This window comes from Sorex araneus, chromosome X (genome assembly GCF_027595985.1).
Source record: "Sorex araneus isolate mSorAra2 chromosome X, mSorAra2.pri, whole genome shotgun sequence".
In the NCBI taxonomy this organism is placed as follows: Eukaryota; Metazoa; Chordata; class Mammalia; order Eulipotyphla; family Soricidae; genus Sorex; species Sorex araneus.
In genome coordinates this window covers 116,876,620-116,900,662 of record NC_073313.1, presented here as the reverse complement: position 1 = coordinate 116,900,662, position 24,043 = coordinate 116,876,620, and the positions used below count along the sequence as shown (strand labels likewise).

The window sequence follows — 24,043 nt, the reverse complement described above, 5'->3', positions numbered from 1 at the left end:
GCACTCAGGAATTATTCCTGAAAGTGCTTGAGAAACCATATTGGATGCCAGGGATTGAATTTGGGTCGGCTGCTTGCAAGGCAAATGCCCTACCCACTGTACTATTGCTCCTGCCCCAGCTCTCAGGAATTTATCATTAAGTTTATGGTCATTAGAAGCAGTTATAATCCCAAGTGACAGGAGATATAATATATTCAAAATGTCATAGGAGTTTAGAGAAACCTAGCGTTGATTCTGCTAAAATACATGAAAATTTCATGAAAGAAAATATGCATGCACTGTTACATATGAGTGAAAAAATTGCTTGCTAGACAAGGAAGACAGGGAATTCAAAATGGAGAGAGTATCATATGGGAAACCATATGTGATGAAGGAGAGAGTATGTAATATTTGAGGTCCATGTCAAGAAATTACTCACTACAGGATACAAGTGAGCTCTGTGAATCGTGTTGGAAGATGTTCCTGGCATAGACTTGGTTGTGCAATCCGCAGCTGTAATCATGCAGCATCCTCTGTCTTTCCTGACCTATTTCGCCATTCCTCCCCAGCCACTTATTTCCCCAGGATCAATGTGAGGAAATCGTTCTCTCCCATCCTTGTGGGGGTGTTTAAGGGTCACATTTAGCGTTTTTTTCCCCACTAAAACAAGTATTGGTACAATATAGAAGTGATTAATGACCACTAAATTGAGTGTTGGGACCTGAATTCTTGTTTTCTAGTTCTCTCAGCAACTTGAGCCAAGCACTTGAGCCAACTCATATAAGAACTCTTTTTTTCTTCACTAGTAAAGTGGGGATATTAACATCTGCATTGCCTACCTCTGGGTGAAAGTGAAAATGAGACACTTAAATATTAAATGGTATAATAAACTTTTTTACTTGACCTAGGCTATTACCTAATATTTAAAATAAGTAAAATATTTTGTGGACTATAGATAAGACAATTGGGTTGAAAGGTATTTGACAAATAGAAACATTCTTTTTTTCTCATTCATACCCATCTTTCTTTCAGTCTACAAAATGTCATTGAACTTACTTCTCTGTTTTGAAATTTAAAATGAAAACATTTCCTTCTTGTCAACAGTCAGTGATGTGTGTCTTAGCCCCTTTCCCTATTACATAGTGATTTCAATTAATTAGTGATGTGTTTAAAATTTTAACTAGGGCCAGTCTGAAAGATAGTCATGAGGGCAGTGCACTTCCTTGCATGCAGCTGAGCCAGATTCGATTCCTGACTCCCCATATTGTCCTCCTGAGAACTGCTAGGAGTGATCTCTGAGTGCAGAGCCAGGAGTAAACCCTGAGTACTGCCAAGTGTGGCCCCTCAAATAAACAAACATAAAACAAAAACAAAAAAGACTTAAATGGGTAAAATATGACTTGATATATTTCAGTCAACCATAGCTATTGGATAATTGATATCTATGAGACAGTTTGACTTCCTCATGAATTATCCCCAATAATTTGGGGATATGGTACAATCTGAATTCTGGTACATGTTAGGGATTTTTAAGACAGTTGTGATTCATTCAAGTAGGATAGTAGGTTATGAAACCGTGGCCTTCTACTCTGCCACTTTTCTTAGTACAGTGGCAATACAGAATTGTTAGAAGTAGGCAAAGGTACCTCTCACTCTTAAACCCTTTAACCCCCACTCTCTCTTTACATTGAGTGTTAATATTAGATTAGTGTGGCTGGTGACCTGAAATATAAATTTTTGGGCCATAGGAATAGGAGTAATTTTTCCATATATATATATATATATATATATATATATATATATATATATATGCTTCAAACCCATCCCTTCTTTAACTTTTTGGTTCTCAAATTTTGCATTGACAGATAATTTCACACAATACAAAACTATGTGAACCACTTAACTCATCCTCCTCTAAGCTGTCTTTAGTATCCAGAAGAAAAAAGAGTACCACTATGATTGAAATAACATCATAATGCTATTTTAAGCATGTAAATGATTCCTTTATACTAGACTAATATAAACTTAGTCATCAAAATCATTAATATTCTGGTTTGAGCCCTGGCATTTCCTCAAGCATCTCCACGAGTGCTGCCTGAGCACAGAGCCAGGAGTAAGGCCTGAGCACAGCTGAGTGTGACCCCAAAATAAAAACAAAATCACTTATACTTTGAGGCTTATGTGAATTGCCATGATAAAATATTCCTCTCGTTTCTCATTTTCTAACTTCTAAATGAACTAGTTCATGTGAATTTGGGTAAAATATCTAATCTATTTCAAAATGGAATGTTAAGTGATTATTGCTCTCTTTTTTTGCCAGGACTGAAGAAAACACACTGGCAATTGTTCTGTTTTTCCACAAACTAAATAAGGAAATGGCCTGGGTTATTTTCTCTTTGTTTTAAAGTCTATGATTCTGTAATACATAGTTTCAAAACATTCTTCCAAAAACCCAGTGGATTTAAGTCATATTTAGATTCCCTAGGTAGAGAGTTTCTTTTTTTTTTTTTAAATTTCCTGAGAAAAGAGCAGTAAATATCCAAGATCACATTCTCTTTTTTTGAATTTAGAAATTTTTGAAAACTTAGTGTGAAGTAAAGTGGTCAGATTTTTTTTTAAGTGGTCAGATTTTGCACACCATAAACAAGAAGATATGAATAGCTTTTATCTGGGAAAATTTTAAGTCATTGAAAAAATATTTTCAAAAACTAACTTCTTTTGTAAATTATTAGCAGGATCCTCTTAGCCCACTCGAACATAAAATGGTTGACTAAGATATGGAGATTTTTTTATTATCTGCATAAAAGGAAGCATCATGATTTTTGCATCGTTGCATCAACCTCAGAAATTATGCATACATAAAAAGATGAAACAAAGAGGAATGCTAAATGCCAACATCAACCCAAGACTTGCCTGAATATTTGACACTGAGCATAGCAGGGTGTGGTTCCACAGGGAGAAAACACTAAATATTTTCACCCTGGGGTACATTTCTTTGGTAAATTTTCTTGCCTCAGATTAATCTCTCAGCTAAAACTATTATTACCCCACCCTTTTAAACATACCCCCTTTTGACCCTTGAATTTCTCCCTTATTACCTCATGAAATTTTAAACCTTTGTATCAACTTCCCTACCTACATACACTCTTCCCTTTCTTTTTGAGGGCTTCATGAATTCCCTTTGTTTATTGTGTGACTGTTCAGGTGAATGCACTAGATTTACTGAAAATAGTAAAATAAAATCCCCTCCATGATCACAACTACATCCATCATTGAGTTTGGTGTCCCTTTGTCATAAATTGCCTGGGATTATTGGTGATAGATAGAGTCAGCACTGCAGTGTGAAGGTGCTGTGTGACGCATACCCATTTCTCATCACAGGACACCTCATTTCCATTTCCGGCTTGAGAGTGATGAAGGAAATGACAGATTAATGCACTGTGATGTCAGAGAAGGCCGTTTACCTTCAGCTCTCACTCTGCCTTGTTATCTCACTGTCATGGTTCACTTTATGGGGAGAGGATCAAAAAGGTTTCTTGAACATTGTGTGCTAAATAAACACTAGGAAGATGGTATGATCTGTGTAGTAGAGGAACTTGAAAAAGTGATCTGGTCAAGGACCAGAGGGATAGTACAGAGGTAAAGCACTTGACTTGCAGAAGGCTGTGACCATGACAATAGTTGGAACACTAGTACTGTACGTGGTCCCTCAAGCATAGCTAAGTGTGGCTCCTGACCATTAAAACTAGGAGTGACCCCTGAACACTGAATCAAGTGTGGGCCAGGTGTGGTCCCCAAAAATACTGTCAAGTGACTGGATGAAACCTCAGAAAAGAATGGAGTATGATTTAAGCTAGTTCTAGAGGGATGAGTTCTGTTGAGAAAAGTAGAGAGAGCAGACAGTGCTTCAGGAGCAAAGGAGACAAAGAAACAACTCAGTTGGTGAGACAGAGAATGGCACATAACTATTAGGGGTTGCTGTGACAGAGAAGTAGAATTGGTTGGCCAGCTTGTAGTTGAGTTCTTAATGCAACACATAGTTGCTCAGTTAATTCTTTGTATGATCCATTCATTCAATGTATTCTCATAAGGGCTGGAGAGATAGTACTGTGGATTGGGCAGTTGCCTTACATATGGCCAACCTTGGTTCAATCCCCATCACTGTTTATGGTCCTGCAAGCACTGCCAAGGGTGACCTTTGAGCACAGAACCAGGAGTAAGCCCTGATCACAGTCAAGTGTGGCTCCCCCAAACCAAAAGCCAAACAAAAATAAAACCCACAAAAAAAACCTCATAGAATAAAATCAAAGCCTCTTCACTTGCATGTAAGGTCTGTGATATGATTTCTGTATATTTTAAAATCTATTTTCCTCAGCACTGTGTACCCTAAACTTTCAGTTCCACTGAAAAATTTCCCCAAAACCAAAACATATTATACTCATCCAATCTCTGTGTATCTGCCAACCAGTTTCTTCTGCACAATTTTTAGTATTTCTCTGCTCTTGTAGTATTCTGGATATGAGCTTTTGTACTGTAGCTTGCCCTGTCAAGAGTACATAGTCACTTTTCTTCACTCAGCTCTTAGCTCAATAACAAGGGAATGTATTTTGTTCACTTTCACATCCAGCAGAATACCTACTTTACATGCAGATTCTTTTTGTTGCTGTTGTTGTGATAGTGGTGGTGGTGGATAATTTCCACCCACCTTGGGAGCCACACCCAGAAGTGCAGGTTAGAATCTGGAGTCCTGCATGTGAAGCATGTACTTCCACCTTTTCAGCCATTTCCCCAACTCCATGTAGCAAATTCTTATAAAATATTTATTGAACACTCAATTGACATCACATAGAGTTGAATTCAACAGTTACCTAAAAGCAATGTGATTGATGCGCTTAAGCTGGACATGCAGAGAGACTAGATTTACATTTTTCTTGAGTACAGCTTGTTTGTTAAGAAAACAAAGTGAAGGGGGTGACTTCCTGGGGGGAAATGGGTAAAGAATAAAGAATAGGACTGAATCACTGATCTCCTAGGGCAGGAAAGAGGGGAGGGTTAAAAGAATAGGGATTTAAGGTGTGACAAACAACAAGACAGCGACCCGTGTAAAACTGGGCTTGCCTTTCAGTTAAACAGACTGTTTTCTAAGTCAGAGCTCCCGGTGCTAGTATTTGCCTCACCCTGCCTCTGCTTTAAAAATAAACACTTTGTTCCCGTTCAATTTACTGGAACTAAGCTCAGGATTCATGCGGTTCTGATCATCACTGATCACGAGTTAAGATATGAAATATAAAGAGTCAGCTTCACCGACTACAATTTCCTACGAAGGGGAGGTGTGCAGACCCTAGGTTTTTGAATATACAAAACCTGTTTCTGCTTTCCGGAGCTACGGTTGAAGTGTTATACCAGTCAGAGGCACTGGGGTGCGCTACTATGTAGCAGAGCCTAGCTGTGCATCACAGCTCTCAACTTTAAAACTCCAGAGAATTTGATGAGAGAGGGATCCACAAGAACATGACAAATGATGAGAGTTCAAACCTTAAGAGAAAAATGGGCTTATTGGTAAGATACCTTTCTTTTCCTTTATTCACTGCTTTTACTTATGCACTAGATAGCTAGCCTGTTGTTTGCATGTGTGGCTGTAAGGCGGTGTACAAAAATCAATTTTATATGTATTGTAGAATTCAGGAGACATATTGGTAACCATGCAAAAATCATAGGAAGCATGTATACTGCTTTATTTTTTTAAATGAACAGGGAAATTTTATTTCAGGTTGTGGTACAGGATTATTTGTGTAGCTTAAATGTAATGCAGGTTAAGAAATATATACATTTTTTTTTAAGTTAAAATAAAGAATAGTGACTGGTGTAGAGAGACATAATTTCACGCAGTTGCCAGAAGGTGGCGCACCAGATTCTTTTTAAATGCACAAAGGGAAGGAATAATATTAATAGGAATATAAAATAAGCTGTATTTAAAGATACTTTAATGTATTTTAAGCAAAGAAATTATATAATTGTTATTTGCTTGATGAAGCTGAGTGCCAAAGCATAACAAATAATGAATTTAACCCATTTTAGCCTTTTTTATGATTCAAAAATAAGGATTTGTATATGAATAGCCTTTTTTTTAAAGTAGACCAGAAATAGTATTGCGAAGATGTTGTTTTCAATTTTTGTTCTGAAAAAGAAATAGAATCTTTTCTCCCTCCGTTTTGCATAAGAAGTCATCATATTTTGGTCAACTGTTTAGATAAGATGTTTTTCAAGGTCTTTCTGTGGACATTATTAGGCTATGACTTTGATTTAGTTGGGACTTAAATAATGCAGTGGGGCTTGGGAGATGACCCAGAAAAAAAATCTCAGCTGGTTTATTTTGAAGAAAAAGTTAAACAAGGGTAGTGCTTTGTGTAATATACTTTTTAGAAGCTGATAATGACTGAAATGAAAAAACATCTAAATGAATTGAATTTATTGTGAAGGCGCCACAAGCACCTGCCAGTCCATTTTATTGTTTTAAGGCTGTGGATGTGGGCAGTGCATCCTGTAGGTTTCTGTAGTAGTCTCTATTTGTAACCTATGTTCCTGAGGTGGTACTTGAAGTATGTCTGTTATGCTGCCTTTTGTGTTAGCAACAAGGAGTGAGATAGAGGCCAGAAGTTGGCAAAATCCAAAGCTCCTGCTTAGGAGACAGTGTATCTATTTATATGTTTTTATTAATTGCAAACAGTATGGAAATAAGAAATTGGTAGTAAATGAAGCTAGAAGAACATTAGCCATCTGTCCCCTGGAAGCTTGTAATGTGTGTTGTTGGCTTTCAGAATTTCATGGCAAAACAGTTTATCAGCAAAGAATTGAACTCTGGGTTTCAGAAGCTAGAACATGACAAAGCATTCTGTGGCTGAGTATATATCTTGACTGGCAAATGTTTCCTCGGGTCCAGATTTGACTTGTTTAGTGTTTTAGATCAGCTGCCAATAAATGCTGTATTTAATGTCAATCTCTAGTCCAGACTTTCTGAAACATAAAGAGAGCTTCTAAAAACAAATAGAATCTAGGACTCTCTAGTGATATTTTTAAGAGGAACTTTAGACCCTTTTTAATTATTAGCTGTGGTCTTCATTCTTCAGGATTTATAAATATGGTTTGTGCATTTACAGCTAAAATATTTGCAGAATATGCTTTAAAATATGGACTAAAAATGTAATAAAGCCACAATTAACCTTTTTTTTTCTTTTTGCACTCCACTTTCAGGAGACGGAGGCAATTGTCTTTAAAACAAGCCGATTTCAAGGATATATTCAAAAAATCAACTTCAGGGTATGTCCAAGGGTCTGCATTTTTATCTACTTTTTTTGTTCATGTGAATTAATTTCATAAGCCAGACCCTGAGATCCTAGATGACATTTAGTCAGCAAAGAAACTTTCAGTACTGTAGGGTCCAGCATTTACTAAGACAATAAGGAGAGAAATTATTCTGTTAAAAAAGAATATCACAGACCATTGTGTTGTGCTTGATAATTTTCAGCGTGTTTTCATCAACACATGTTCAGTAGATTTTCATAGTCTTGCTGTGAACTGGGCAAGGAAAGTGGTGTCTTCCCAATTTTTCAAATGGGGGACAATAAAGTAGAGGTCACAGAGCTAGTTGGGGACAGAGCTACAACCACACCACATATGTTGAACTCTGCTTTCTTCTGCATTCTTTGTCATCAATGCCATTTGAAATAAGTTTTTCACTTTGTCATTTGCGTGGTGCCATCATATAACTCACACTGCTGTTGTTTCCAAACTTGTGTACTTCAGTATACCCTCCATCCCCGTGCATCTATCTGTTTGCATCTGTATCATTCCGCCAATCGGCCAGAGACCTTTCTTTCAGTTGCTGCCAGATCCCGAAAGTTTTGGAGTGCAGGAGGTTGAGAAAATGGTGGTGGACTGTGGGCACTGACAATTAGTGGTGAATGTCCAAGGCTGATAGATGGCAGAAGGTCAGCAACTGAGAGATAATACAAAATCTCACTCCCCATAGGGTAATCCTGATTGGAGGGATTAGGAGTGGAGTGTAGCATCCTTGCCTTTAAACCAGTATTTCTCTAAGTTTACAAGACGAGGCAGTAAAGTCACCCGGTGTACTTGGATAAATGACAGACTTGCCCACCCCCCAGACTTGTGCATTTTTAATATTGACCTCCAGTGATTCTCTGACAAAACTTGAGACTCGCTGCTTTTCAAGCTAAAGAGCTTTTTCTTGGTGTGTGTACGTGTGTGTGTGTGTGTGTGTGTGTGTATGAGTGTGAAATAAAGAGCCACTTTTCTGTCACTTAGCATCTGTATTCATGTCAAAACATCTGGGAGCAGAAATTGGGCAAGCATCAGGAATGAACCTTAGTATTTGCCTACATTCCTGTGTCTGCATTAGGGGTGTATCACAATAACTCTTGTATGTTATGGGTGACTGGGTGATATTTTTAAAAGATATGTGCTTATGTCCATTTTAGTCCCAAAGAAGATAAAAAGCAGAAGTAGTTCTACTAAAAAGTGAAATTAAGGAAGTTTTGATATTTAAGATGTAATCTCTTCCAATTGTCTTGAATTTAAATTTATTTTTAAAAATCAGCCAGAAAAAAAAAATCAGCCAGAAAATAGGTTATCCAGAGTTCTGGAGAATTAAGTCTTTACTATAGAAATCTATTTGTACTTCCTCGTCTTTCATACATGAATATGTAATCTGCCTGATTAGGTGGTAAGAATATTTTGGTAAGAAAATACATTTATTTTCTTTACTTCTAGTTCCTAGCAAAGTTTTCAGTTCTCAGTAGTTATTGATGATTCAACTAATTCAGCATGCACATCTCTTCAGGTTTTGGTGAGGAGTTGATTGATTTGGTATTTCTGAAGTTCAAGAAGTCTATCTTTCACTGTCAGTAATGGCTTATATGCTAAGGAAGCCTCAGTTTAAACAAATGCATTTTAGTTGACAAATGCAAAAACATGGTCCTAATCAATTTGCTAATGCTTGTTCCCTGTTTAGATGATCGATGCAAGCTTGATTTTGCTGCCTCTTCACCCTTTGGGGAATACATGTTGTTCTGTGCTTTACAAATCTGAATCACAAACATTGGTAATTCTAAAAGTGCTTAAGATATTTTTGCTTACTGACTGAACAGTAGCATAGGAATTTAAATAAAATGGCCAGAAACTATAGTGGAAGACTCATAAAAATGCTTAACAGTGTCTGTGACTTAGATCAAGCTGAATAAGGAATGAATATATAAATTTATGCTAGCTCAAGGGAAGATATATTTTACTCTAGTGCTATATAGTTTTAGAATTCCATGAAAAATAACTGATATTGTTCATATGATAGTGTATATATGATTTTGAAGGCATCGGTGGTTCTGAACTTAGTGGTTTTTATTTATTTGTTTGTTTTGAGGATCATACCTGATTGGGCTTAGGGATTATTTCTGGTTCTGTACCCAGGGCTGACTCCTGACTCTGTGCTCAGAGATTACTTCTGGAAGTGTGATTCCTAAACATAAATGCTGGGAATCAAACTGGAATCCAGCCACACTCAAGACAAACACCTTACCAGCTGCATTATCTCCCCTGTCCCTAAACTTAGTGGTTGAAGTAGAGAGAATTCACTAGTAGCCTCTCTGACAGGAACACAAATGATAATTACATCTAATTAAACCTGGAGTCAACCTAGAACACCCTATATCCTGCTTTTTATTTCCTTATATCAAAATCACATTTATTTTGGTTAATAGTAGAACATGAGATAAAAGGGAAAACAAGAAATGATTATTCACTCTTGGTTTGGTTGCATGAAAGTAATGAAGTTAGACATAACTCTGTAACATTGCTGTGGTTACCTCATGACAGATAACGGCTTTTCACTGAATTGCTAAGTGTGCCAGTTTGGGTGTAGCAATTTTACACTGTACACTTTTTAGTTCGCTTCTATAATTTAGACTTACCACCATGTATTTGGAATCTTTGAGAATAACTGTGTCTATAATCGGCCCCGTTTTTAGAAAAGAAGAAAAAAAATTGGAGCTAAAATCACCCTAGAGGAGGTCTAAAGTAGAAAATATGAGGGATTTCAAAATAGTCATTAAAATTAAGATATTGTGTTGGTTGCTAAGTCTCTTGGCTGTTACACAGTAGCTGAATACTGTGTCAATAAATTCTGCCTATTAGAAAACTGTTGGTCCCCTTGTTATGATGGTAGGTTACAAGGTTCAGCGTTGAAGTTGAATCTTGGAGTTTAAGATACTCTCATTCATTCTACAAATAAAAATATTTGGGGTGGGTTGGGAGGGGTTAAATCACACCTAGTGGTGCTCAGGGTGCTTTTTGCTTAGGGGTCATTCCAACTGATACTCAGGAACCATGTGTGATTCCAGGGACCGAATCAGGTTTGTCTGCATATAAAGTAATCTACCCCCTTGGTAATCTCTCTGGTCCCAACTCACATATACTTAAAACTTTTCATTTTGAGTTCACAATAGTTTCTTTAGATAGATGTCTAAGACATTTCAAGTTTTAAGACATAGACCTGGGATATGGTTTAAGAAAAAAAGTTAAAACAATTGAAAAGAAAGTGTCCTTTACTATGAAAATGTAAGCAGTGTTACAAATATTAATGAGTTAATAGCATTAGCATTCTGTGAAAGTGTTTGCTTCTGGTTATAAACTGAAGCACAGTTAAAAAACACTGTGATTTCTCTGTAATATTTGTAGCTAAGATTTACAAATACCTAGGGGAGAAATAGGTATGACTACTGAGTAACCTTTCTAGACCCTAATTTAGATGAAAAATTTTGGTACACATGTTAATATTATGACACATCTTTGTAGATATGATACAAATATGATTATTTTATTAATTTTAACTGGAGTGTTGAGGAAAATGCCTTATATAATTTTAAAGATCTTTCAATAACTCCGATGTTTATACTAGGATATGCATTTCTGAAAGAATGCAGAATATGGAAAATGATTTTCTTTAACTGATATGACTTTTGAGATATAATGTGCTGAGTTTATTATTTTAAAGGTTTTCTACCATATAGATAAGTATCATTAGAAATTATTTACTTTAATCAAATTATTTCAAGATTTACCCAAAATAGAGGGCCAGGATGTAACTCAGTGGAAAGATACTTGCCTTGTATGTATAAGGGCCTGGAATTGTATGTGCAGCACCACACACACACACACACACAAAAAAAAAAATTACAAAAAATCAAATGTTAAAATTGCATATTGTATTTGTGTAACTTTTGTAGTTTTGTTTCTGTATTTGTCACCAAAATTAAAACAAACTGGCATAAGTAGTTAAAATACACTATATGAAAGTATTTTTTCAGGTGGTAGAGCCATATTCTTTTATTTATTTTTGTTGGGGGGGCTCACACAGAACCATTGGGTTCTGGAGTGGGCAGCTAATCTCAGCTCTGTACTTGGGAGAGCATATGGTTCCATGGATCAAACCCCAGAATCAGGCACACTATGTATGCATTAACCCTTTGAGCTTTCTCTCAGCCCAATTCAGCCATATTCTTACTTTTCATTCAGTAAAACCAGGCTTTTGGTGGGAGGGTGGGGTGGTTGGGTCACACCAGTAATGTAGTACTTGGGGACTATTCCCTCCTCACTCAATGCCTGAGAGTTCATATGGTACTAAGTTTCAACCCAGTGCTCCTACATGCAAGACATGTTCCAACCCTTTAAGCCATCTCAGCCCCAGCACCAGAAATTTTAAATGACATTTTAGATGTCAAAGAAATAGCTCAATGGACTATATGCACCTTTCGCATGCAGTATGCCTAGGGTTCATCCCCAATATCACACAATCCCTTGAACACTACGAGGTGTGGCTGCTCCCTTGGAAAAAAGGGCTTTAGATTGTGCTAAGTTTGCACATTTATTGTACAAACATCAGGGAAGGTTTAGCTATTTTAGTTAAGGGCATGTTTCTTAGTTTTCAGGAAGGTAACTAAAAAGTTATCAATATTTGAGGTTAGAGTAGAGATTTTTATTAGCATAACCTATCATCCTTAAGAGTAATAAATTTATTCTAAAAGGCTTCTGTTGTGGGTAATTATCTTCACCATATATTTATTATTTTAATGAGAGTGGGGCTGAGGATGTGGTTCAAGTGGTAGAACATATGCTTTGTATGTATATTCTCCTTGCTTTGATCCTTGGAACCATATGGCCCTCTGACTGTCATTGGGTATGGCTTCCCAACAACAAAAACAAAATAAATAAATATAAGTAAAATATTTTTTAAATATGATACTGTGTAAATTTAATTGTATATTTAATTTTTTTATATAAGAAGGAATTCCTAGCCTCAAATGATCAAATAATCAGATGAATAGTCCTTTTACATGGACTCTGATTTAGTAATAGCAGAATCAATGACTACAGTTCAAAAAGTTTCTAGGACATACCCTTGCTGCAATACACAATTCTTATTTAATTAACTTTCTGCTTATACATTTCTCTTTCAATCTACTCAACAAATATTTACAGAGTGCTTTCCAGGAAAGCATTGAATGGGTGAGGAGTAGTTGTCAATTAAGATGATAAAAAAAAGATCCAAGATATTCCTCTTGAGAAAGGGCAACTAATTTGGGGAAAGTATATCCAACAAATGAAGTATATGACCTTTTAGGGAGCACTGGGTATATTACCTCTGTCTAATGATAAGAAACTTTCTCTCCAAAATGAATATTTTAAAAATTTGGTAAGAAAAAAATAATTAGTGGCCATATAAAATCAAATATTTACATAGCATATATTGAGAAAATAATTCATTTCCCCTCCCACCACCACCACCACCACTACTCTTGCACACAAACACCTTCATTTTTTGTTTAAGGCTTCATTCTATTATTTGTTATTGGGTCACAGTCCATGGTACTCAGGGCTTACACCTAGTTCTGTGCTCATGGATCACTTCTGGCAGTTCTCAGGGGACCATGTGGGGTGCTGGAGATCAAACCAGGGTCAGTCATGTGCTAGGCAAGAGCACTACCCTCTGTACTATCTCTCTAACCCCTTAGGGCTTTTTAAAAAATAGATGAGAGGACTTGTCAATTAATTTAGTGTATGAGTTTATACATGTTAAAGATGCATAAAGACTTATTTGGCTATATGGATTTGAAAAATCATGTATGATTGAAGGGTAGCCTCCAGTTTAAAAAGGAATAGAGCGCATGGATACTATTTTAAAACACACACACACACACACACACACACACACACACACACAGAAAGAAAGAGCAAGAATTTCTGAATTTCTCATTCACTGCTAATCCTTTTTCCAAGTACATTGAAAGTCATTAATTTGTCAGAATATGGGGGTAATTGGGTCCCCAACAACCAGATCTTTCTTGGTTTCTACTCAGTCCCTCTCATTTTTGTTCTACTTGAACTCCTACCCTAGCTCACTGACATCATTCATCAGATCCCCAATTACAAAAGTGCTACAGAAATACAGAGAAAACTACTATTCTGACTTTATGTTTTCCCAGCCATTCATTACCTCCTTGTCCTTATTCTTTTCTTCTGTGTCCCCCTGCCCTAATATTTCTTGCCGTATCAGCCTACAAGTTACTTTGTTCTCCCCCCGCATACCATCACTGTCACAGTCGTCCCGTTGCTCATCGATTTGCTCAAGCGGGCACCAGTAACGCCTCTATTGTGAGACTTGTTGTTACTGTTTTTGGCATATTGAATACGCCACAGGTATCTTGCCAGGCTCTGCCATGCGGGCAAGATACTCTCGGTAGCTTGCCGGGCTCTCCAAGAGGGGCGGAGGAATCGAACCCGAATTAGCCACATGCAAGGCAAATGCCCTACCTGCTGGGCTATCACTCCAGCCCCCCACACTCCCCGTACATGGCAAAATAAAATAACAACTTAGTGCCCTTCTTGTCCTCCAAAATGTTAGATGAGAAGAGTACTTTCCTTAACAGCACTTAATCTATGATGACATGAGGAATTCTCTGTGCTTACACAAATGCACATGTATGAGTATGTGCCTATCTAATAATTGTGTTTTTCTACTTGTTTGTACTGTGAACAAAATAGGTTCTAGCTTATAATGAAAGAAATAAGTTCTAACTAAAAATGCCTATATAAATGTTTTGTGTAAATTTAAAGTGTCCACATAGTTCTCTTAAAGAAACTGACGTGAAAAGATGCTTATAAAAGATGACTTCCAACAGTTGTTTGTGAGAGACATATGCAATATTTTCATTTTGATATTAGGAAGACTACAATATGAATATCTGATAAGAAATTTTATTTTATTTTTTGTTTGGAGGCCACACCTGGCTCTGTGCTCAGGATCACTCCTGGCAGGAATTGGGTGCCAGGGTTCGAACCCAGGTTGGTCACATGTAAGAAAAGCAAAAGCTCTACTCACTATACTGTCTTTCTGGAACCATAATAAGAAATTTTGTATGTGTTTGATGTTTAACTGCCTGAAACAAATAATGGATACTCACACACATATAAGAATATTGAGCCATTAATGTGAATATTTTGATTTCCTATAATAAGGAGCCCTTGTTGTATTAAGAATTTTTCTCTGTTGTACAGAAGTTAATTTTTTAATGTGTGCTTTATGGTATTTAACAGAACTTCTTGGTTGCCATCCAAGTACTTTTACTGATTGGTAGAACTTAAACAGAACACATAATTTGGCATGTCTATAAGCAATGTGAGTAGCTTGGATATCTCATATTAGTTTAAAGAGTCATTGTCAGGACTGAAGAGATTACACAGTGCCTACTCATCAAAAATTGTGGTTAATGTTATTTGTTGTCCCTAGCACAGAATCAGAATTTGTCAAAGAAAAAGATCCATTTTTAAGGACTATCATTGAGAGAGAGAAAAAAAACGTCTTAAGTCATTAAGTGAAGTGGTATTTGAAATAGACTATAGTTGTTAGTGAGTTGAATATTACTATGAAATTATTTAGAAACATTATCTCTAGAAATCTATCATATATTTAACTTTTACCCATACTATCATATATTTCACTTTTGCCCATACTATGACTGGCTTCATTTGTTACTTACCTTTATCTCCTTGATCATTCTTAAATACCTTATGAAACTAAGAATATGAGAATCTTTGTAGACCATTTGGCATTGTTGGTGTTTTACACTTCTGTCTTTGAGTATACATATTATTACAGGAATAAATAGCTTTAAATAGAAAACAGTGAGGCAAGTTTTGTTTTTTGTTTTTTTTTTTTTGCTTTTTGGGTCACACCCAGCAATGCACAGGGGTTACTCCTGGCTCTGTACTCAGGAATCACCCCTGGCGGTGCTCAGGGGACCATATGGGATGCTGGGATTTGAACCTGGGTCGGCTGTGTGCAAGGCAAATGCCCTACCCACTGTGGTATTACTCCAGTCCCATGTTGGTTTTTTTTTTTAATTAATTATTTATTTTTGGTTTGGTTTCCAGTGGTGCTCAGGCTGACTCCCAGCTCTGTGCTCAGGGATCACTCCTGACTAGGCTTGGGGACCATATATAATAATGCTGGGTACTGAACTCAGGTCAGCCACATGGAAGGCAAATGCCCTACCTGCTCAGGCCCTGAGGCATGTTTTAAATGTGCTGGACTCCCTACAGAAAGATTCCTTTGTTGTTGTTGTTGTTGTTGTTGCTTTTGTTTTCTGGGACACACCCAATGGTGCTAGTGTGTGCATGAAGAGGTATATTCTGCTCTGCTCAAGTTGCTCCTGGGATTTGAACACCCCCCACCCTAGACCCCACCCCCCGCTCTCAGCCAGGCCTTCCAAATGCAAAGTATAGAGATTGAGCTAGCTCTCAGTCTAGAAACACCCATCTTCAGGAGCAACAAGTAGTGGCAGGACTGAAAGACGTTCAATAGGCTAAGTACATGCATTGCACTGAGGAGGCCCAGTTCCATTCCTACACTGCATGGTCCCCTGAGCACTGCTGCAAGAAACTCTGAAGCACAACGCTGGGAATAACTCCTGAGCACTGTTGCCAGGGAGTGGCCTTGGCCGAGCCCCAGCTCTGTCCTTAGTTTGTGATTACTCTGAAATATGCATTTCACAGGGTTTTTCTTTTTCTTAAGTGATCAGTGTTCATAAAATGCTTTGAAGAGTTTTTGTGTCTGTTGTGTTCTCTCTTGTCCACAGGAGAAGCCAAGTGTTGTATAAATGAAATAAGTGTTTCCTAGGATAAGCTTGAGGGGTTTTGACATTTCCCAGTCTAAATTTTAAAGAAGTGGGACGTTGAGTCTGCAAAATTTGTATTTAAGACATATGTCTAATCATTTTCTTTGTCTCATTCTGTATGTGAAAACATTTTTTGTTCCAGAATGTAATAGTAATTCTATCCCATAGTTGCTACTGGTAGTAAAATCTGATGAGTTTTGACTGCTAATTTGTAATTGGGGTGATTTTACTGACTAAACTTTATTCTAAACGATGTATGAAGAACGGTGATGTTGAGCAAATTAATAGTATAAAGTATATTTCAGGAACCGTATTTCTACTTAAAGGGATTAATTTTAAAGCCTTTGGCTCATTTGTTTGCCCATGAGAGATAGTTATAAATGATAGGCATGATAGCCAGTAATTTATGAAATCAAAAGAATTTATTAATAAATATTTCTCTTCAGATTCAATGTTTCTAGAGACCTGGGGTCTTTAAGAGTACAGAGGGTGGTATGGAAAGAAAAATCGGTAAAGAATGTTTAGTCTAAATAATCTTGACTGCAAATTAACAGAGATTTAGTGATAGCGGTTGATTTTGTTGTAACTCAATGAGGGCAAAGAACAGATTTTTTTTGTTGTTGCTGTTGATTTTTAATCAGTTGATTGCTCATAGAAGATGAAACTTGAAAACTTTCTCATTAAAGCAATCTTCATATGTGTGTGGGTCTTGTTGTTACCCTCTTGGAAATGTGTAAAAGACTACATTTGCCTATTTCCCAAGCCGACGTTTTTGGTAGTCTTTATAGGCGAGGAAACTGCTGGAAGTACTTCACTAGTCTATTTATAGATAGGTTTGGGGGGATCTTTTTCCCCCCCGAAAGAAGTGATATTTGCACGTGCTGCTTTGTAACATTTTTATAATCTGAAAATTTCTAGAGTTGCCTTCCTAAATCATCTTCTTGCTATGTGCAGCTAATTTGTAGTTGTTTTGTATTTTGTAGTTTGAAGTGTTTGAGGGTGCTTCAGGTTTTTTGAAATGGGACATTCGATGAGAGTTTGTGTTTGTGTTTTCTTTACCTTTCCAACAAGTTGCCACTGCTGATTGTGTCCGGGGACTTTTGTGCTCCATAACTATTAGGAATTAGTACACAAATCCTTCTAATGTAAAGACTGTGTTTGATTTGTGCTAGAACAATTTTTTAATCTTGTAAATTATTTTTGGCCACTAAGGTATTGACAAATAATTGTTTCTCTGATTCCTTTGAATATTTCTATGGTTTTTGTGTGTAAATGGTAATAGGAACTAGAAATAGAATTTAAACTTTGCTTGTTTGGGGAAGTATTTATGTGTTTGATTAAATGAAAATTATTAGTGTCCTAATGATGGCTACCATCTATTTAATACTTAATAAAGTCTGCGCATTACTGCTTATTGTTTCAAAATAATCTTTCTATCTCCTATATTTGTATGTGTATGCATAAATGCTGCGTATACATATATTTGGATTGAACAGAAAATATATCTTGTCAGAATACTGATTTTTATTTTAAATGAAATTGATTCCCATAGCAGATTTCATGTTGTATATTGGATGATATATTTTGGAGCTTTTGAGAGCAGTTTCTGTCATCTGTGCTTTTTGAATACAAATGAGAAAGGCTCTTAAGGGACGAAGTCTCAATCCTTTAAAACAGGGGAAAATTTGGAAAAAAGCATCTGAAAGCCACCTACTTAAGTTGCGAGAACAAGTTTATTGTTTGAATATACACTTGCAAGTCTGCATGAACTCTTATTCACCACTCTGGTTGTTTTTCTTTTTCCAAAAGGATGCGGCTTTCTCATCAGTGCGGTCTGCCTTTACTAAGCCTGCACTGATGAAGAAGGCTAATTCTCTCTTTGGGTACAAGCAGAGGGTCCTGGGAAGGTAGATATTTAGCCCTGGCAACTTTGCCCCACTCCAGAAGTCAGTGTTTTCAACCTGAAAATTGAGAGTTCATCACCCGTCTTATTTTCAGTTTTGAAATGAGAGAAAGAGAGAGAGAGAGAGGGAGAAGGGAGCGAGAAAGAGAGAAAAAGGGGAAGCAAGCTGGGAATGTGGTGCCTGAAACAGAAACTTAAAACACGCACTCACTTTTGGGGCACTTCGGACGCTATTGTCTGGCAGTCTTTTCAAATCTCAGAGCTGGACTCTTAGGTTTGCCATAGCTCTCGTGAAACACCTCGAGCTGCCTTTAACGGTAGCTTTAATTTCTGAACCTCCTCGGCAGTGACTAACCCCCTCGAGGTTACTTGCCCCCGCCGCTGAGCTTTGGAATGGTCCCTGCCGGACACCTGCTTGGCCAGCAGCTTTGGTCTCTCCTCGAGGCAATTTGTGAGCTGTTTGAGGGCGGGGGGGGGGGCGGGGAGGGGGGACCGCGGAAGAGGGGGGGGCGATGAACTGGAGGGGAAAGGGGGAGAGAAGAAGGGGAGGGCAGAATTGAATTAGATTGTTGATAGCGTCCCTCCGAGGACTGCTATTAAGAGCACGCTACTCTGTACTTCTCTGCCGCAGAAGACAGAATGATATTCCTGTTACCACGGCAGGTTGTAAATGTGTGAGATTTTGCTTATGCCGGCTTGGAAATCAGAATAGGGAAAGGAGAGCAACTTGAATCAGAAGCTGCTAGAAGAGTGTGCACAGTTCAGCAGTTGTCCTTACATTTTTTTTTTTTTTTGCCTTCTTCTAACTGGAAAACAGAGAGACGGGCATTTTTTTTTTTTTAACGGGCTCTTCTCATAATGGCATTCTTGTGTTGTGTGGCCCGAGCTTGCAAAGGAGAAAAGCAAGCGGCAGAATTAAGTCACTGATCTCTATTAGCTGTGGCCTAAGGCTATGCTGAGGTTTATATCCCATTTGTATTGTTGCAGCTCAAAAGAAGACTGTTCAGAGGATGACAAGTGTATTCTGAGTAGGTATGTTGTTTCATTTTCATATGAAACTCGTCTGTTTTTTTTTCCTGCTGCTATTGGTCAGAAATCAGGTTAATTGGTGCAGAATATAGTACAGAACTGCAATACCCCTGTTAAAGCAGAACAATGGTAAATGCAAGCTTAAAAAGAAAACCCTAACTGCTTTTATTAAATATAGCTGCATTGTGTGGTATGCACCGTGCAGGACTAAGATACTAAGATATGTGTGTGTGTATGTATATGTGTGTATGTGTGTGTGTGTATATACATACATACATACTGCAGTCAATGCTTTCCTAAGGAGGTGGTACTATTGTTGAGTTACAACGGTAGTATCATCCTATTGCTTTAGGGGACAGGCGGATTTAAAGGAGGTACCTTACAGCCCTATTTTACAGATTGGAAGCATCGGTTTCAGGGCACTGGCTGAATCGTTTGCTTGTTCTTGGCGGCACAGCCACTGCTGGATCAGTCAGTACAGTGTGGAATGGAAGTCCTAGTTGGTAGTCTGTTATGGAAACGCTGTTTACTGTTATTGTAGTACCGTGGTGACAACATGCCATTGAAATGGAAAACGAGCTCTCCTGCTATCTGGAAATTCCCAGTTCCTGTGCTTAAAACATCCAGGTCAACTCCACTTTCTCCAGCATACATGTAAGTGAGAGAAATAGGATATTAAAGTGGGATTTCATTCATGAATCAACCTGGTGGCAAAAGGGGTTGAATGCTCCCCAATACAACATCCCCAAACACCCACTGTTAAAACCTCAAGCTTGCTCACATTTAAAAACATGGGCTTGACCACATTTGGCCTTTGTTTTAATTTTTCTAGGAGTTTATGTTTATTTTCATCTAAAGTGCTTAATGGTAATATAATTACTAATATGATAGTGCAAAGGTCTACCTAATTAGTTGCATCAGGATAATCTTTAATCTTTATATATGTTGGATTTTTAAATTGTATTGGAAACACTTAAGGTGACTTCTTTTGTGCAGCGGCACAAGAAACTGCTGATGATTGATGTTCTGTTGAATATGGAAAAGCTTTCTATGTTATTTTTGCTGAATTGAAATCCTCAGAGTTAACACATTGATCACAAGATGAATCTTGTAATCAGGACTTCTCCATTTGTTGTATATGAATTTTAGTAAACCTGATGTTCTCTCTTTTCAGTTTTATAATTCAAGTTGTGAAGTATAAGTTAGGATTTGTGTGAATTTGAGTAATTTGAAAGATTGGAGTCAAAGTCTACCTTAACTGTGAGTGTTCTGTTTAAAATATTTTTCAGTGTGAAAGATAGAGAAATCAGAGAAAACTATTTCTGCTTTCCTGCTTTAGGTTATGTGTGTGCTTAGGAATCTAGTGATTTTCCATTTTATTACTTATTTTTTGTTTTGTATGAAGATCAGATGCTCAGGGGTGTCTCTGTTTTTCAAAATCTGTTTTTTGAAAGACTTTTACCTGCTGAGTGAATGTGGGTGTGCTCAGTCCCTCTGGAAAATGATTCCCTAGAAAGCACTGAAAAATGAGCATGCTTCAGAGTTTCATTCTATCATTTAATTTTCAAATTGTTTTTACAACCCTTCTTAAAGATGCTCCAGCTTACTTTGCTGTTTGGGTAGTAAGACCTTTTTCTTCTACAAAGTTAAAAATATGTTTGTATTTAAAAGGAAGGGAAGCAGCTCTTTCTCAAATGCTATCTTTGTGAAAAGCACAAATTAATTGAGGTGACATGTTAATGGAGGTGACAAGTTAATGGAGCTCCTTCAAATAATTTGAGAAAATGAGATATGCCTATTAGCTTTATAAAACTTAGCAAGTGAGAATAACTGAAGATTTTCTAAAAGCAATGTTATGATCAAAACAAAACACATGCCCCAGACTAGAATTGGTAGGTGTGATCCATTATGGCTGTGGATGATTCTAGTATTCCTTCTAATATTTCTCTGTCCAAAAATTCCAGGCTGCAATCTTTATTGCAGCTGGTTTGGCAATTTTTAAGAGATGTCTTTTTAAAAAATCATAGTAACCACAAGCTCAGATGCTGCTTAATATCCAGGTCTTTAATGAATAACGTTGTTCCTTTTAAACACTAACCTCTTTGACCTGATGGTATGAGTGAATTGATTTTAATGTTAGAAGCAAGAAAATATCACAGACCTTGCATGCTTACATGAATTGTTGGTGGTACTCATGGGCAGAATGACAAAATATCTTAAAAGTACTGTGTTAGGCCAAAATGTTTTGACATTGTGTTTGTCTATTTTGTTAAATTGCCCTTATTTTTTTACAAATAAATTTATATAAGATTTTAAATATTATGCAAATATATGCAGACAAAATATATATCAATATGGAAAACTATCAACTTGGTGTTTTTAAATAGTTTAGATTTTGACTGTTTTGGATAAGAGTTTATTGTCCTTCTTGCACAGAATTAAAAATACACTGTTTAACATGGTCTCATCAGTGGTTTTATATTTCACAAAATTTCTCGCACAAAAATGATCCTTAACTGTAGCATAGTTTGTTCTCAAAAGTAACATATTTGCTCTCATAGTTGTTTAGCTGGCAAACAAGGGTTAAATTGCTGTTTGTGTATTTTAGGTCTAAAATCTGTGCATTAAAATGAAATAAATTCTGATTCCATAATAAATTGTGGTATTTTGGAAATTTACCTTAAAATCATCTACAAGCATTTAAAATATTATCCTTAATATAGAATTCTACACAGCTATATTTAATTCTGTATTTAATTCCTTTTTGTGTGTGCTTGTGTAGTATTAGTTTGTCATGTTTTATTATTATCTGTGATTTGTCAACTACTCATTATGTAGTTCTCATTGACATGGGGACTTTTCCAAAGACTGAACTTTCAATATAAAGTATTCTTTGTTGTAGTAAAAATGAATTATGATAACTGAGGAACAATAGGAAAAATATAAAGAAATCTCACAGGTCTTTGTAAACTCAGTGTATGTGCCGCCTGGCTATATGTCTTCATTGATGCCACAGACGGGGCATTGTACCTGTGCAAAGGAAAAGCTACAGTTGAGAACACTTTACTTACTATGAACACTGAACAGAATGAGGACTGGAGATAGGGTTTCAGTGGTAGAGCAGAGGTGAGCTTGTGATATTGCATGGGTTCAATCCTAGGTTCAATCCTTGGCATGGGGTAGGGGTGAAGAAAATTGAACACAAAAGTGAATTTTTTCCCCATGTGCAGTTATGGTTGAAATTTGTTTTGTTGGAGAACTTATTTAAAACTTCTCTATCTTTTCAAGATGGTTTGAGGATAAAGTCAGTATTTATGACTGTATTTAGAAAAATAGCTTCTTATATTACAAAGCGTTTTTTACATGTGTTATGATATGGCAAGAGAAGAGATCATCAAGATAATTTTTTGGGGGGTTACACCCGGCGATGCATAGGGGTCACTCCTGGTTCATGCACTCAGGAATTACGCCTGGCGGTGCTCAGGGAACCATATGGATGCTGGGATTCGAACCCAGGTCGGCTGCGTGCAAGGCAAATGCCCTTTCCCGCTGTGCTATTGCTCCAGCCCCATCAAGATAAATTATTTAGAAAAAAATTATCCTTTGACCTGGAGGTCAATTACTGAGTAGTTATCAATTATCAATTGAGCAGTTATCGTCCTCAGCTTTAGTTTCGCACACTTCCAGAATGGTGGGCCTGCCATGAACAATACTGAAGAGACTGTGATGATAAAAAAAAAAGGGGTTGGTATTCTACTCCATTCAACAGTAGGCTGAAGTTCAACCTCAGCCTGAGGGAGGCTCTCCTGGTCAAAGTCAACTGAATTTGGAAAGCCTGCTGCTGACAGGTGTGAACCATATAAATTAGCCTGTCATTTTACCTAAATGAATAAAGCTGGAAGGTCAGTCACAGCCAACATTGTTTCCAAACAGCAGTTAGTTCCTTCAGGCTAATGTGATGTGGTTAATATATTGCTAGTATTTAAGGACAGGCAGAAATAGAACAATATTAACATTCACTATGTTGCTGTTCTATCTCTTTTTCTTTTTGTTTTGTTTTTGTTTGGGGACCAAACCCAGTAATGCTCAGGGATTACTTGTGGCTCCCCACCCATTAATCACTCCTGGCGGTGCTCAGGGGACCATGTGGGGTGCTGGGATTGGATCCAGTCAGGTGCATTCAAGGCCAGTACTCCACTGGCAGTGCTATTGCTCCGGACCCACCATCCTGTTCTCTTCTCTTCACGAACAGTATGTTTTGATGGTAATGGTGTGGTGCGCTAAAGGAAGCCAATGGTTAGAATTAACCAGAACAATACCACAGTGAGTTCTCGCAAGGCATACATGGTACATGCTATGTTCCTTAGAATCGTTACCTTTGTCAAGCGAAAAGTGAATGTTACTGAATTTGTCTTGCCCTCCTTTACCCAGTGCATCCACTCACACTCCCTTCGTTTTTGCTTACAATAGTTCTAACTTATAAATATATTTTATAGTACGTAGAAAAAGCACAGTAATTTGTAGTCATGATTTTCTCTTATTTCATAATAAAATCCCAATATCTAGGATCAGAGAGATAGAAGAGTGGGTAGAGTGCTTGCATTGCATACAGGGTTTGATCCCCAGCAGTCCATATGTTCCCGGAAGCCTACCAGAAGTGATGCCAGAACAGAGTCAGCAGTAAGCCCTGAGGACAGCTGGCCATGGGCCCAAGACTAAAAACACAAACAAACAAAACCCTAATATCTAGATTTCCTGAGAAAAGATTGTGCATGCTCTATAAATTTTCCTTGTTTAGACCAAATAAGACAGGCATTTTCTATATTTGACATCCTTCCTATCCCCCAAGATGGTCTTTTTTCCTTCAGATTTAGTGGATGAAACAAAA

The 24,043-nt window shown here is 37.2% G+C and overlaps 1 protein-coding gene across 10 annotated transcripts in view; it reads left to right on the top strand.

Moving 5' to 3' along the window:
- KLHL13 (kelch like family member 13) overlaps positions 1–24,043 on the top strand; it is a 262,857-nt gene that overhangs the window by 167,317 nt on the left and 71,497 nt on the right. For 2 of the 10 annotated variants that reach the window (XM_055122448.1, XM_055122447.1), the window contains one exon: positions 7,231–7,296. The exons of 2 other annotated variants lie outside the window; for them this stretch is intronic. In XM_055122448.1, the coding sequence (XP_054978423.1) occupies positions 7,231–7,296 (66 nt within the window). Of the gene's footprint in view, positions 1–5,413; positions 5,539–7,230; positions 7,297–18,376; positions 18,578–18,676; positions 19,159–19,596; positions 19,810–24,043 lie in introns of those variants that run through there. 6 more of the 10 variants (XM_055122449.1, XM_004614468.2, XM_055122453.1 and 3 more) reach the window with 6 other exon arrangements.